This window comes from Pseudopodoces humilis, chromosome 1 (genome assembly GCF_049639895.1).
Source record: "Pseudopodoces humilis isolate 2021_Gansu_Grassland_sample_001 chromosome 1, ASM4963989v1, whole genome shotgun sequence".
In the NCBI taxonomy this organism is placed as follows: Eukaryota; Metazoa; Chordata; class Aves; order Passeriformes; family Paridae; genus Pseudopodoces; species Pseudopodoces humilis.
Window position 1 is genome coordinate 74,114,785 of NC_142200.1, and position 15,370 is coordinate 74,130,154.

General features: G+C 34.3%; 1 protein-coding gene across 1 annotated transcript in view; it reads right to left on the reverse strand.

Moving 5' to 3' along the window:
* DNAH5 (dynein axonemal heavy chain 5) overlaps positions 1-15,370 on the reverse strand; it is a 128,845-nt gene that overhangs the window by 13,878 nt on the left and 99,597 nt on the right. Inside the window, exons 59-68 of the mRNA XM_088053745.1 lie at positions 13,873-14,076; positions 12,337-12,516; positions 11,297-11,434; positions 10,587-10,722; positions 8,862-9,178; positions 7,429-7,584; positions 6,859-7,041; positions 2,057-2,300; positions 926-1,040; positions 270-460 (exon numbers count right to left, since the gene is read on the reverse strand). Of these exons, the coding sequence (XP_087909871.1) occupies positions 270-460; positions 926-1,040; positions 2,057-2,300; positions 6,859-7,041; positions 7,429-7,584; positions 8,862-9,178; positions 10,587-10,722; positions 11,297-11,434; positions 12,337-12,516; positions 13,873-14,076 (1,864 nt within the window). The remainder of the gene's footprint in view (positions 1-269; positions 461-925; positions 1,041-2,056; positions 2,301-6,858; positions 7,042-7,428; positions 7,585-8,861; positions 9,179-10,586; positions 10,723-11,296; positions 11,435-12,336; positions 12,517-13,872; positions 14,077-15,370) is intronic.

Sequence of the window (15,370 nt, forward strand, 5' to 3'; positions counted from 1 at the left end):
TTGAGCAGCAGACATAAAGGATACTTAACAATATTCCTTTTAAATTCTCATGATTACAAAGATATATTCATCAATATTCAGTGTGCTGCTATAAATTAGAACTACCAGACAATGTTGTCTGTCACCAGATCAGAATGATAAACATGTATTGTTACAACTGACTGTGTTCTCACGTGCAAAAGGAAGGAGCATGCTGTCTAGGAGATACAAATACATAAATTTTCTATAATAATAATGTGTTCTCATTAAAATTTATTCATAGTTCCAACCTTTAATAAGTGTCAGAAATTCTTCATGCTTCACTCTGTTTCTTTGTATATCAATCTTCAAAGTAAGCAGTAACGTGAAAAGAAATTTGTGCTCCTCATAGAGCCCTCGGGCAGTATATTTGAATATTTCGTATGTCATATGTTCAATGATATTGGTAACCCTCTTGCTGGTTATAGGGCTCTTGGTAGACCTGTTAGAAGAAAGGTCTGCAGTTGAAAGGTGATTTGCTTAGGCTTTATAAAAAGGAATACTATGCAAAAGAGAAAAGGCCATAGTTCAGTATTTTCAAAATATGAAAAATAACAGATTTAGAAGAGAATATCAGACAGCAAACAGGCAACAACTTTCAGATTGAAGCAACAGCAACAACAAAAAAATCCTTTCTAATCAAGATTTTTTGCCCGGCTGAAAATCAATGCAGTATAATATTTTTTTATTATCTAATGGCAAATTTTGAAAGACTCTAAGTGCATTATAAGTTTCTTTGCCTTGCTAAGTGACAAAGTTCTATGGGTATTAAGCTGACAATTCCTGGTCAAGATGATAAGAAGCAGCAGTCTTCTTTCTGATATTAGTTTGCAATAAATCTTTACTGTACTGCAAGCACCTCCAGGACTGGGTAAATACAAATTATACTTATTGTTAGCTAAATTACCTGGCTAGGGAGCGGTCAAAAAGCCCCAAAAACTGCCAAAGCGATGTCTGATACATGACATTGACCATGCTCATCTCAGTGAGAAGGAAGTATAAGATGCTACCTCGAGTTGCAACTGAAGAATGGGAAAGAAAAATTTGTTCAAAGTAGAAATGCAGAGCTGAAAACTTTAACTCTCCAAAACAGGTGCAGTGATTTTAACACTAATGATAACTGAAGAACCTTGAGTTTCTCTACTCATTACTGCCAGAAAAATAATAAAAATCATTCATTTAACCCTAGTTTATACATCAGGGGAAAAAATAAATTCTGTAATTAATGCAAAGTATGTAAAGTCCAGTTTTCAAATACGAGCATGTCTGGAGAGCAGCCTGATAGTACACTGCAATATAGAGATCATCAGCAGAACATATAAAAATTATGGCTGTTTGCTGTTTAAGTATCCAAATAAATTTCTTTTTACAGACTTTTATAAGAGTCATATAAAAGTCAAATTAACTATATTGATTTAACTTCCCTGCACTGATTTAACTTCTTTTTAGCAGTCATTCAGTTTTAAATGCAAAGGTTTTACAATATCTGTAATGTTTCTCATACACTAACTGTACCACCTTACACATTTCCTAGAATGCAGGCAATTAAATAAAGATATTTCCCCCACAAAAAAATGTGGTTTTTTCACATTATTACCTGTCAGTTAAAAGTCAAAAGACTCATGAAATGTGCTGACTATAATAACCTAAGGATAAATGATGAAGCATTCATCAGAACTGATATAAAGAGCACTTAATGCTATATAAGCTCTGTAAAAGAATGTCAACATGTTGAACTCATACATATACTTACCTAAACACCCTAATGACTGATATACTTGTTTATAGAGCAATGGGAAGCCTACAAAGAGAACAATTCACTCGATTTTATAAATTCCACATGAGGCATAACATTGACTATTTTCTCCATTATAACTCAATATGACATTTCCTAGATACATTTTACTTACAGAAAAACACAGATCTCTCCTACCAGTTTTGGTTTTCCTGATCGCATCCTACAGTTTCTCCTACTTTAAGTATTGATGTTTTAAATACATGGTGTAGCTATTAGTCTTCCATCACTGCCTTCACTCACCAGGTCTGTACTCTTCACGGGCTGTATTGATCTGCACTTCAGTTTCAGCAGAAGTTTGTAGTTTCTGTGTTACTTCCTCAGAAGTCTTCTTAGTGTTACTCAATACAATTAGTAGAGTCTCATCATCTGCCAGAGAACTCTTAGTGCTTGTAAGTCGAAATAAAAGGTTATCTTCTAGGTCTTTAATCCTCCTTTTGTTCATAGTCACATCTTCAATAAGATCAGTTCTTTCTTTCTCTAATTCCTATTGTATTACATGGTAATATTTGGGAAACAGAAGAGCAATCAAAAATAAAAATAAAACATTTTGCTTAAAAATAGTGATCCTACTAAAACAGTGTAGGTCAAGACTAGCTGCATTAATTTGGGGAAATTCCAGTGGTATTTTTGACACAAAGATTGATTGCCAGGATCTTAACCTGCTACATAAGTAGACATTAACAAATCATTTCTACAAATATTATGGAAGATGCTTGTATCATGCCCTAAAAGAATAATGAGTTTACAATTGTTTGTCTTCTCTTTTTGTTTCAGAAAAGATGAATGCAAACACTATTCCAGACATAAGTTTTTATTCCCCTCCGTGTAATCTTATCCTCGTTCATGCCTTGCTTTACAATCACCATGTTGAAAATTTAGTCTCAATGGCCATCCTTAGTCATCGAATCAAGCACCAGATATTTCAAGAAGTGCCAATACTCCTCCATCAAACAGGGATAATTTCAGCCTCTTACTAAAATACTTCATTGCTTAAAAAAGTGTGTATGACTTGAGTTACTTTACTAGAAGTATTTATTTTATACATTTAGTAGTACAATCTGGGTGGTTTATGTACCTAGTTTCTTTTCCAGTACCCAAATACAGAAGATGGATAACTATTAATTAGGAGTTTTACATTAGAAAACAGCTATTTGAAATCTCCGGAAAAATATTTTTCAGCTATAATAGTCCTTTCAGTTCATCCTTAAAATTAACCTTTAAAAAATTAATACAAATTAGTCCCTCAGAGATAAAAATCCTCTACTGAGATATTAAAAAATGTTTCAACATAGTGAAGTAAAAGGAAAGAAAAGAGAGAGGGTGGGTTAAGAGGTTGTAATAAGATAAGTTTAATATGAATCTTATGAATGAAGAGTAAGTGAACCAGTTGTTAGAAATATTTGCTGTCTAGTTAAATACTTCACAAAGTTTATAAAGGTCTGGTGAATATTTTTAACAATGTCCCTCCAAACCTGGAAGTTCTATGTTCACTCCATCATTGCCAAGTCCATTTCCATGTTGCTTAGCAGCTGCTAATATTCCAAAGAAACAGAGACAGCACTAAGAAATACATGACTTCTCATATAGCACTAGAGACATAATGGACCTGAGCCCTTAGCAAGGTGTAAGGAGAGGTGTTTTACTCTCCCATTTGAGCAGTCTTCATTTATACAGCTTTGAAACACTATTACAACATTTTATTTTTTTTTTTATTTTTCCACATTCTATTACCATGAAAAGGAAATTAAGAAAAACCATCTTATTATTATCTGATTTAGAGTTTTTCTTGGAATATTGAAACATCATTATCATCATCAGGTAAAAAATATTTAGTTGGGCAACCATTTTAGAATAATGCACATACAACCTAATAGAAGATGTTCTTACTTATTCAAAAGATTCTGACAAAAACTGATGAAAATAGACAAAAAACCAGTTAACTCCATTTCAATCAACTGCTGTTTCATGCAACTGAAGAAAACCAGGTAACAGCTTCATGAAGCATTTTTTTCATGCAAGTTTGATGAAGTAGAAACTTTTTTTTAAAGAATAGTATTAAAAGAAAGTTATCATCAAATTAAATATAATAATTAACATACTGAGCCAAATTAAACTTTATGCTTTACTGAGTTCAGTTTAAAAAGTTAAACATACTTCAGAATTCAATGCTTCATCAAAACAGAAAGCTATTCTCCTCACAAGAGCCTGAGAAACAAATTGGAAACAGTTACCAAGCTAAAGTGAAGTAACCCTAGATGAAAACCTTAGTGAAGAAAAAAAATCACCTATTAAGCTTTTAAAATGCTTTTTGCAGATCAGAAAATGTAAATAGTTGAAAGCTTTCTTCATATCTTCAAAAATCTCCTGTCATAAGACCAAGGATGCAGAAAAAATAAGCCAAGTTACCGTGTACACAAATTCAAGGAATTTGCACCAAATAGGCTATTTCAAATCCAGTTTTATGGAATTCCTTTCACAAGCAGATGACATTTTACTGACTGTACCAAAGAATGCTATTTCTTGTTAATGTTCATAAAATATGAAAGCTGCTACATAGCTTATATCATCCTGTCACAAAATGATTCACAAGTACAAGAATTTTTATCAACTGTTCCTTACAAAACTTGAGCCTTTTTCCAGCAAAAATCTTGATATATGAATATGAAAACTCAAAAAGCCACAGAGTTATTGCATATTACAACTCTATTACTAATCTGACTTATCTATGACACTAAATAAGCAAGTTTTTTTCAAATTACATAACAGCCAATGTATCAAAATAATGATATCATTAAAATATTGTAAGTTATACTACCTTCAGACATATATCAAATCTCTCAAATCCAAGAAATATAGTCAAATCAAATTTATACAGATATACCAGCTGCCTATTGACCTTATGCTTCACCTGTATCTTGCAGCTGGTTTAACATTCTGGTGGAAAATAAGAAATCAGTACCAGTGCTCCTATCAGTAAACAATTAATTCTGTGAGATGTATGTGACAAAGATTCTTCTAATGGTCATAGCAGACAACAGAGAGTCAGACTCTGTAGAAACTTCAAATGACATGCTGTAAACATTCCTTTTCCTTGCTAAGGTCTAAACCTCATTCATTCTAAGCCAGAACCATGTAAGAGGTGGCAGAATGGGAAGGATAGAAACGTGCATAAAAATCTTGAAGAACTCTGATTTCAAATAAATAATCTCTTCTCTTTCTGGGACAGAAGTTCCATGCACACATTGTAACAATGGATATCACAAAGCAGCCATACTGCCCAAATCATTTGACTAACTACCTCACAATAAAATAATTCCACCACTCTTCCACCAAAGGCTACAAAAGGTAGTAAGAATCCAGACACTTAAGAGGGAAACTCCATATTCCCAAAAATGCATCATTATCCATCATAGAAAAGTATTTGGATGGTGTAATGTGTTCAAAATGACTCCTCAGGAAACCTTAAACCACAAGATGTATAAAAAGAACCCAAGAAAACTGCAACATGGTGAGTATGTTCTGTAGAAGTTCCCCTGCCTGTTAAGTGGTCCACTCAACATTTATCTAGAGGAAATATCCCCAGGTGGTTTCAAATAAAACAGTAGTGAGTATAATACTGAGAAGCTGGTAGAGAGAGCACCATATGTCCACTTTAGACATTCCCATTTAGTGACACAGAGGCCAATGAATAGTAGAATAATTTTAATTTGGAAGGCACCTACAGCAATTAACTAGTTCAACCCCTGCTCAGATCTGAACAGCTCATTTGCTCAGGGCAATGTCCACGTGAATCTTGAACCCTTCCAAGAATAAAAATTCCACAAAATCCTTGGTTAAGCTGCTCCTGCATTTAACCACTCTCGATGTAATTCTTTTTTCCCTAATATCTAATCACAATTCCCCATGTTCCAACTTGAGTCTCTTACTTCTCCATCTATTTCTTGACTCCTCTGAGAAAAGTCAAGCTCCTCCCTTTCCTGTGTCCTCCAAGCAAGCACACAGCAACAGCAGTGACCGGAGGAATTTGTCTCCTGGAGGAATGTACTGTATTTCAAGGCCCAAGAAATGAAGTTTGGCATAAGGCTTTGTGAATATACACATCACAGCGTGTTTTAGACAGACAGTGATTATTTCATTACATAGTGGGTTGACAGGCTGTCAGTGGTTGAAGAGAAGCTGATGGTGCAATGAAGCTGTCTGACAAAAAACAGACCTTAACAGATTGAGTGTGATTTCTCTCACGAGATCCATTCACTGTTTGGGAATGAAATTAAACTACTTGATGTGGACAAAATGACTGAGGCTATTAACAAGAAAAATCTTACATTGGTGGGGCAGAGGGAAATGTTGGAAGGACAGGCGAACCTCAACAGATGCCACAATAAGGAAGCAAAGATATTCCTGTTATTCCTCTCTAGTGAAGGTAAACTGGAACTATTGCCAAAATCTTAGTAAATACAGTAGTACATACACAGTCATAGCTGCATAGTGTTTCTTATGACATCACATTGCCTGACCTTATAGTTACAGGGATTAGCTGTCCCATACTTAAAAAGATACCCATCAACCTCCCTCCAGAACTGCAGGTGGCATGTGGATTAGGACTGGTATCCTGAACCTGGACTTCCTCAACTAATATATCTGCAATGACAAAATAAGTAGGTAGCCCATTTTCCCTTGGAGCAAGGAAGTAACTAAGTCTAAATTCTTTGCACTAGGTTATGTTGCCATGAGCTCCAGAGTGTAGACAGAAGAAGATCAGTTTTGATTGCAGGCTCTTTTGCTTTTCACAGGCCATTCTCATGAGGCAGAAAAATGAGGTTAATACAGTACAGTTGCAATAATAAAGAGACAGAGAAACTTCCACATGAATGAGTCAATTGCTTCTGTGCCACTTTTTAAACCATTACAAATAGATTATATTAAGAATAATCACAACACAGAGAGAGAGAAAGTTACTTTGCAATATGGGAATAGAGAGTAATAAAATTAAGCATTCTACAGGTACAGCCAGGAAAAATAGATACATTTAATTCTTTTACCTGTTTCTCTGTGAGAATGACTCTGCCTAAGAGCTGATTTTCAAGACCTTTCAAGGTTACTGTAAAATCAATGATGGAGGTTTGAGCACTAATTTCAGGAGAGTAACATGGATTTGACAGTTTTGTAGTAATGTAAAGTCTGAAGCCATTCATAACATCTACTTCCTTGTCACCAACTTTCACCTTAAGAAAAATATTAAAAGAATATTTCAAATATCAAGAGCCAATACACACTTTTTCAGATACTGCAAAAGGCACAAAAATCCAGTTTTAAACCATACACCTGATGCAAGAAATTTGTTGAGAACAGTCAAGGACCACTTTAAATGGCCTATTCCAGACTTATTTCAACTTCTAAAAATTATCATAAGCAAAGGAAAAAGGAACTCTTTACATTAAATATATTAACCTTTGGGAACTTAACCCTACCTTATTTTTTCTTGTATTAGCATTAATCAAGTTTAAATGAGTTTAATTTTTTATAGTCCTATATTTATTTTGCTAAGGAGATGGTGTGGGGAGGGGAAGGAAAGAGGAATTTCCACATTTGCTCATTTGTTTCATTTTTACCTTACTGGCTGAACCTGTTTTAATGATGTTTCTTTCCAAAACATTATCAAGTAATGGGTCAAGCTCTTCTCCAACATCTTCTACTAAAAGAGGTCTTCCCAAAGAAAGACTGTCCTCTAAGTGGTTTCTAAAATACTTGTGATTCAAAGAAGTGATCTGAAAACATAGATGCAATATTTTATGCCCATTTACCAAGCTTTTTGTTAGCTTTATATTTATAAATTATTTCATTTTCTTTAAATGAAATACTTTCTTTACTGCCCAAAACAATGATCCTGTGAGTAGATTAGTACTAAGGCAAGGAACAGTAACATCAGCATACTCTATTGCCAGATCTCATGGAATGCAAAGTTTTATTTTTCAGCTGCAAAGGTAGAAACAAAGCAGCGCTGAGCATTTGCAGTTTTGACATCCCGTGAGTACAACTACTCAAGAATTTCACAAAAAAATTCACAGGAACCTTTTAGAACCTTCAATTTTATCTTGCATAACATCTCCAAGTCAAACTGCAGCAGAATCAATTTCAAGATAAGTATTCTGGGAGGTTTTTTTAACCCTTGAAAATTAGAGGTTTACATGGAACAAGACCTTAAACAGTTTTTGCTTCAAATGGACCCCAGTGTAACTGGGATTTTCAATATGTTCAAAAAGCACATTCAGCTTAGACTTTAATAAAGCTATAAACAAACTAATAAACGTTTTTATCATAACTAAGCAACCATTAAGGTTTTCCATACCTAGATAACAATCAGCATTAAACTGATAGTAATATTATCAGAACTACTCTATTATCACACCTCAAACTACTTTTATGGCTTCAGGGATTTTTTTTAAAAGCTAGTTTATTGGTGTAATCATAATTGTAGCCACTAAGGACATTCTTCCTCATATTTTCTTGTTTGAATTGAATTTGTTTATCTTCAGGTACAGCCTTCTCAGACTGTACACTGTAGCACTACATCTTCCCTGTATATTCACAGAGCACATAGCAGCTGACATCCACACTAAGACAACAGAAATTAACAATAATTTCTGATTAAAAGATGAAAAAATATCTTGCTGTGAATCTTCATTTATAAACACATGAAATTGTATTAATCATTAATCAACTAGTTGGTGCTTTTTTTCCTAACACTTACATTATTCTGAAAACATGTTTATTACCAGACATCGCCCATCCAGCCTATTTTCCAAAGTTTAAGTTTCATTAAAATAAAGTCTTTAAACAAATGGAGTGACTGGTGCTAAAGAATACACATCCACCTCTAGCCAAATATCAAATCCACTAAAATATATCTCAGATATTTGTTATTTTCAAACCAGAAACTTTTTATATAAATGGCATTTATAAAGCATTAGGCGAATCACTGAATAGCAATGCTCTGTAAGCTAAGAGTTTTTTGGGATTAAGAAAGCGCAAGCATTTCCATTACCTGAAGGTCATTTCTGCCTTCCTTATTTTTAATCCAAATTTTACCCTGTGCTTGTGGATCAATTAATAAAGGATAACGAGATGCTTTAGTGACAATGATCGCATTCTGTATGGATAAGTCATCATTCGGCAATCCTTCCAGGTTCCATTCACTGATAGTTGGAGCATCAGTCAACATTTCAATGAGATTCAAGTTGTTACGGAAAGGAATTTTACGGCTTTTCATTTCCTTTTGCCAGTCATTTAACAGCAGACTGCGGAACTCTTGGTTAAAAGGACCAGAGTAGGACAGAAAAGCTGTAGCCAAGAGTACATCACCTCAAAGAGAAAAAGGAGGGAAACAAAAAAACAAAACCAAAGTGTTACAGCTTTGCCAATTCTATCAATGAATAAGCTGTTTCTTTCACTAGTTGCTACATGTTTTGGCTGGTAGCTGAAGAATTCACTTTGACCCATAAAGAAGACTAATCAATCCTTTTTCCAAGGCTCATTGTATGGCATGACAATGGTACATTTCAGCAGAGGACACATTTACTTTGTTCTTACTATGCAATTGTAGGAATCAAGAGATCAGCATTTGGAAGCTTGTTAACACAAATGTAACACTATTCCAAACACCAGATCCTGCACAAGCAGGACACAGCAGAGAGAACTTACTCAGAAATTTCTAATTCCATTATTTCTTTGTGCACTCATAAGAACAGGCTTAAACAATGGGAGGGGTGATTGGGGGAAGAATGGGAGAGGGCGGGGTAGAACCCCTTGTAAGTACTAATTAAATTAAATTTTATTGTAAACTACAATGATGAGTACTGGTAATAAAAACTGTCACAGACATCATTATGGAGGTATTAAGTGCAACAACTTTTAATCTTCTGCTCAGTTTCAAAATTTTCCCCCTAAATTTCATGACACCATAGTTTGAGAGGGTTTTGTACTTCTGAAATGAGAATGCAAGATTTAAACTGGAGAAGATATCATACTTTTATACTGACCCTAATACTTTTTGGACATTTTCAAGTTATCTATAAAAGAAATAGGATGAATCTGTGGGGAAGGTATCCCACATTTTTAAAAAGTTAATACACATGTATATATTATACCAGCAAATAAAATACAACCTAGTTACTATAATATGACTTATGCAACAAGGCTGCTTTTTGCAGCCTTTCAAGATAGAGGGCAGAGAAGAAACTTCAGCCCACAGTAAATGATGAGATAAATTTCATTTATTGATCTAACTAATGAGTTAGTTTACAAGTACAAATTCAAAAAATAATAATGACCTCTAAGAAGCACATTTTTATGTACATTAGTAACTGCAGTTAAAAATATTGATTTCTACATATAAATGTCAGTGCCTGAGTGTCAGTCTTACTCGCCTCTATATATATTCTCAGTTATACATGTTTTATTTGTGCTTGCTAACATATTAGTCTCTTTGGACTGTTACCTACAAGCATCAGTCAAGTTAAAATTTTAGTGTCCCAGATATGTGCCACCACATTCACAGCATCCATTATTTTTTCTTTTTAATGTGAACTTTAGCCTTGTCTTTATTTTTCACCTAATAGGGCTTTAGAAGGGGAATTAGAACAATTACCCTCATTTTTGAGACAGGGACCTAAGATACAAAGGAAAAGTTTGATGTTTCAAATGTTTTTAGTTTCACTACCCATTACAATTCAACTTGCTTCCATCTTCAAAGGTTTGGATAAAAACTTACCAACTAACCTCTTGGTTTGCATGGCAAATTCTTTACTCTGTTCTGTCCACCTCTCTTTTTCACCTGCTAAACCACTTATAAGACTTGAGGCAGTTTGCATTTTATGTCGGCAACGCTCAGCATCTTCCAGCAAAGTCTAGAGAAAACCATGCACCAACAGAAATTGTTTACATATCTGATAGACCAGAAAAATCTCTCCAACCGGTAGATAAACAACAGCTTAGAAATATAGTCTCAAACATCTCTATCACCATGAAGAGGAGGGAAAGTGAAATGGGAAAAATATATCAGGACAAACTATCAGCATCTCCCAGAAATATGATTCAGTATTTATTTTTAATATTTCTGTTCTTAATTTTATTCTGGTGCAGTTGTTGAATAGTATGTAAAATTCTTGATACTTATTCATTCTGTGGAATTCTAATCAGAATTTCAATTATACATATCCAGCATACATGAAACTTGAAGTTACAATAGTAGGCACTGAATAAAGAATACAAATAAAATAGTTTTTGAGGGGGTGGGAGGAAAGACAGAAGAGGATCAGAGGCAAAGGACAGAGGTAGAAAGCGAAGATGCAATATTCCAATACTAGCTATCTCTTATCTTCTGTCCATCACCATCCTTTTCAAGGAATAATAGTGAAATTGAAAGAACACATTAAGTGTTCCTTAAAGCAAGGGTAGAAACTTCTGTGAAGAACAGTTCACCTGTTTTTCTCTCATTGCATTTTCATACTCTGCTTGCACAATATCTAATTCTTCTTGCTTGGCTCCCAGTTCTTCTTGAGCTTTCTGCAGATCTAGCATAGCGTTGGTTAGGCGTTTCTCCTGAATTGCTAAATTAGCCTACAGAGCATAAAAACATAAAAGTGTATTTGTACACAGAGAACTTCAAAGCATTTGCTATAATGTATTTCAGAAAGTTTTACTGTACTACATTTCCAAATAAAATTCTTCACGAGAGATTTCATCACTCAGCAAAACCTTTTATTTTTTAAACAAACTAAATTCTTACCTCAGATAGCTAAACTTGAACAGCTGGTTTAATATCAATTAGAAAAAAATCATTGAAAATTATTTGGAAATTCTGGAATGATTCTGGAAATGCCAGTCATTCTTCATATGACACAAATGTTAGTCTGACATAGCTTGCAGAAGAGAATGATGCTTCTAGAAGTCTACTTGATTTGTCCAACCAATATGCTAGGTCAAAACACAAATTTTGCTCCCTTCTCAGTCATTCTTATTATAATACAAGCTACTCTCTGTTAAACATACTTGACCATGTTCTTCCTGACTTTCATTCTAACTACTTAGGCCTGTTTTATTTCTCTACATAACACTGATAAAGAGTCTCTCTACAATCTTCTTATGAATTGAGATCTGGAACATTAAAATAACTAAATCTCAAGGCTTTTTTCTACTTAATTCAAAATTTTAAAAAAAAGAGCAACTGCATGACAGATTAACTAGACAAATTAACTAGATGACAGATGCTTTAACCCTATTCACTAGGAGTCCAGAGTCATAAAACCACACCACCTCTTTCATAATTTTGACAACTTACAAGTGGAAGTACATTTGAAATATAATTTTATTGTAGAATTACAGTGTTCAAAATAATAAATTTCTGGAGAGGGAAGCACCAGTTCAAATAAGGCAGATGAAGTTTCCCACAGATTAAATCCTCAAGTGCAAACAGGTAAGGATGAGAAGGAGAAGTGTCTTTGACTGAACTACAGACATACCTTTAAAGGTAATACTTCTTTGTTGATGGAAAAAAATACCACCATAGCTTTGGTCCATGAGCAAAGGCCAGCAACATTCCCACATACTCTCTTAGCCGTCTCAATGTTGTAGTCCACCATTTCAAAATAAGGGCTCAAAAGTTCTACCACTTCTTCATTAATTGTGTCTTTCTGAAAATGCTGAATAAAAATTTTTAAAAGTACAAGACACAAAATATAAGTAATTAGTGTAAATTATATATACATGTATTTCAGAACACATAGAAAACTACAAAGATCACAAGTGTTACTTACAAACAGCTAATATGGAGTTATTTCTCACATGCACCCTTGAGACCTTTACAAAGTCATTCCATTGTTATATATACTTAGAACATGGAAAAAAGTTTGCCTTCATTTATGATCTTTGCTATCTCACACTCACCATTACTGTCACACAGATAATCATTGTTTCAAAATATCACTGGTCCTGCTTGAAATTTTATTTTGCTTAAGACATAGTAAGTTTTGAAAATCTTCAAAAAGAAAATGAAGAGCTAAACTCTTGTTCAAAAATATACATCCTAGAAGACAGTCCTTGCAAAGGGCAAGCCAGCCATCTTACCCTTAAATTACCTTGTCTAATTAATAGAATGTATTTAATTTTTTAAAGAATATATTTTTACTCTTCTCTTGAAAAAGCCCATTTTTCCTTTTTCCTCCTGAAAAGCTCTCCATTTTATCCCTCAAATTTATTTACAAAGTATAATGAAACCCTATTCCAGAACTTGGAAAATAGCTGTTCCCTGAAGCACAAATAGGTTTAATTAAGCACAAGCAAAATGAAATGTTGAAGTCCCTCAGAAAATTAAAAACCTTTACAAGTAGATGCAATGTGAATACTACATAAATAACATCCATGCCACTATCAACCATACAAAACTGGTCAAGCCTCCTACTACACCAGTGACAAATTAAGTAAACTAAAAATGCAAAAATCAGGGATGAAAACACGCCGTGTAGCAGGAAAACGTACCATTTATTCCCACTAGATAAATCACAATATTATTAGGTTTAGTTATGGATAGGTATTTGCTTACCAGTTTGTTTCCATTTCCCTAGACAAATGCTATGAACCAAAAAAAAACAGATTTTAAAAAGTTCTGATTGTGTTCATCCTAATAAACATCTATGCTTTTTCAAGCCAGTGCACAAGCTGCAATGTTGAAAATTAATGGAAAGTTAAATACCAGAAAAAAATGTTTCTTATTAGCTTTAATGAAATGGGTAATGGCTATCCAAACCAAATTCTTAAAGCTTTGGGTCATTTGTCACTTAAAACAATTTCATTGCCTTACTTCAGAAAAATGATAATTGATTTATAACATGACTTTGCAAGAAGGGTTAAAGCTTATTTCATTCTGACATATTTATTCTTAGGCCCTTAACATCTATTGTGCGATTTCCCTTGCACATTTGTTCTCCTATGAACACCAGAGAAAGCACTGTCCTTTATTTTCTTACATTATTAAAAAAAAATAAAGATTGCACAAGCACCTGCAGGCTCTGTAAGAAGTTCCCTGTTGTCATCAGCTTCAGAGATTCTTGCCATGATGGGACAGTACAGCATTTTTCCTGATCAATTTTCACATGGTTGACTTTACGCTGGAAGAGCAGCAACACACAGTCCATGATACGCATGATGAGGTGAGGAGGTCGACCCAGTGTGCGGACAGTGGCAATATCTGCAGGTTTTATTGTCTAGGAATTTAAAACAAAGGGAAAAGCGATTACTGTTACTGTTCGGTTAATAAAACATGGAACATAAGCTCACCAACAGTATTAATCAATGGAAGAAAATAAATATTTATATTATTTTTACCGCTAAAAAGCATGAAGCTAGAAGGACCCCACAATCCAATTTTCACTAGTAACTCCTATCAAGTACTAGGAAACCTCAGCACAGGACCTCCACAGCAGCACCTTAAAACTCAAAACTACCACAAACTGTTTTGATGATAAAAAACAGCAAAGCAAAAATATCTTGGCATTTTACTTGTTTCTTTAAATGTGAGCATATTGACCAGAAACTGAGTCTAGAAAGGAAATACTTTTCGTGGACACACAGAAAATTAAGGTAAATTAAGGAAACCAGTGAGAAGGCCTGGTATATGTATATGTTTGCACCTTCTAATACATCTTACCAGGAATACTCCTGGCATAGGAGCAGGCCTGCGAGAAAAATAAATTACAATAAGGTATGAAAACCTAGGCCCTATTAAGGCTAAGTAAGCCTAGGGTGCAAGTCTAACACTGTAACTCATAACTCTACATCATGAGTCAGAAAAGACTTATCAGAAAAGTCAGCTGAAGATGTCTCCTTAGAGAATTGATTCAAGCAGTAGTGCTTACTGCACCACATACAGAGCAACAAAACCACTGAACAATGGGAACTGCTGATGGGCAGACCCACTCCTACAACACACACAAGTCTGAGCAGAAGCTTTGCTTGTTTACATCAGTCCAAGTACACAACAGCCCAAACATGAAAAAAGAGATTACTGCGAGTGTTATGACACCTTGCTTCTAGCCTAGCACACACCTCACTGGGAATTCACGAAGACAGATTTTAATTACTTGTGTCTATACTTCAATAAAGGGATTTCAAAGTACTGCAGGCTATCCAGATAGCCTTCCCTCTGCCAGCCCTTTGTTCCCCTTCAATTTTTCGCTGCTTATTGGATTCAGCGTGCACCAAATAATTCACCAGAATTTTTCCAGGTATCTGCATGAAAATTTTAACCAGTATTTCTTAGTCACTGTTAGGAAATTCAGCTCAGCCTTTTTTTGCTGACGTACAAATTGTGGCAAAATTGTTACATTTAAATTTTATTTATTTATTTACTGGTCTCTAGCTGTGCACTGAATGCACTATTTTTATTACAGGGCAAAGTGCAACAAAGTTTTACTGAACTTTGACAATTCTTACTCAAATTTTAAAAAACTAATCTCATTATATATTTAGAAATACTTACAAGATCTTGTGTACCCAGCC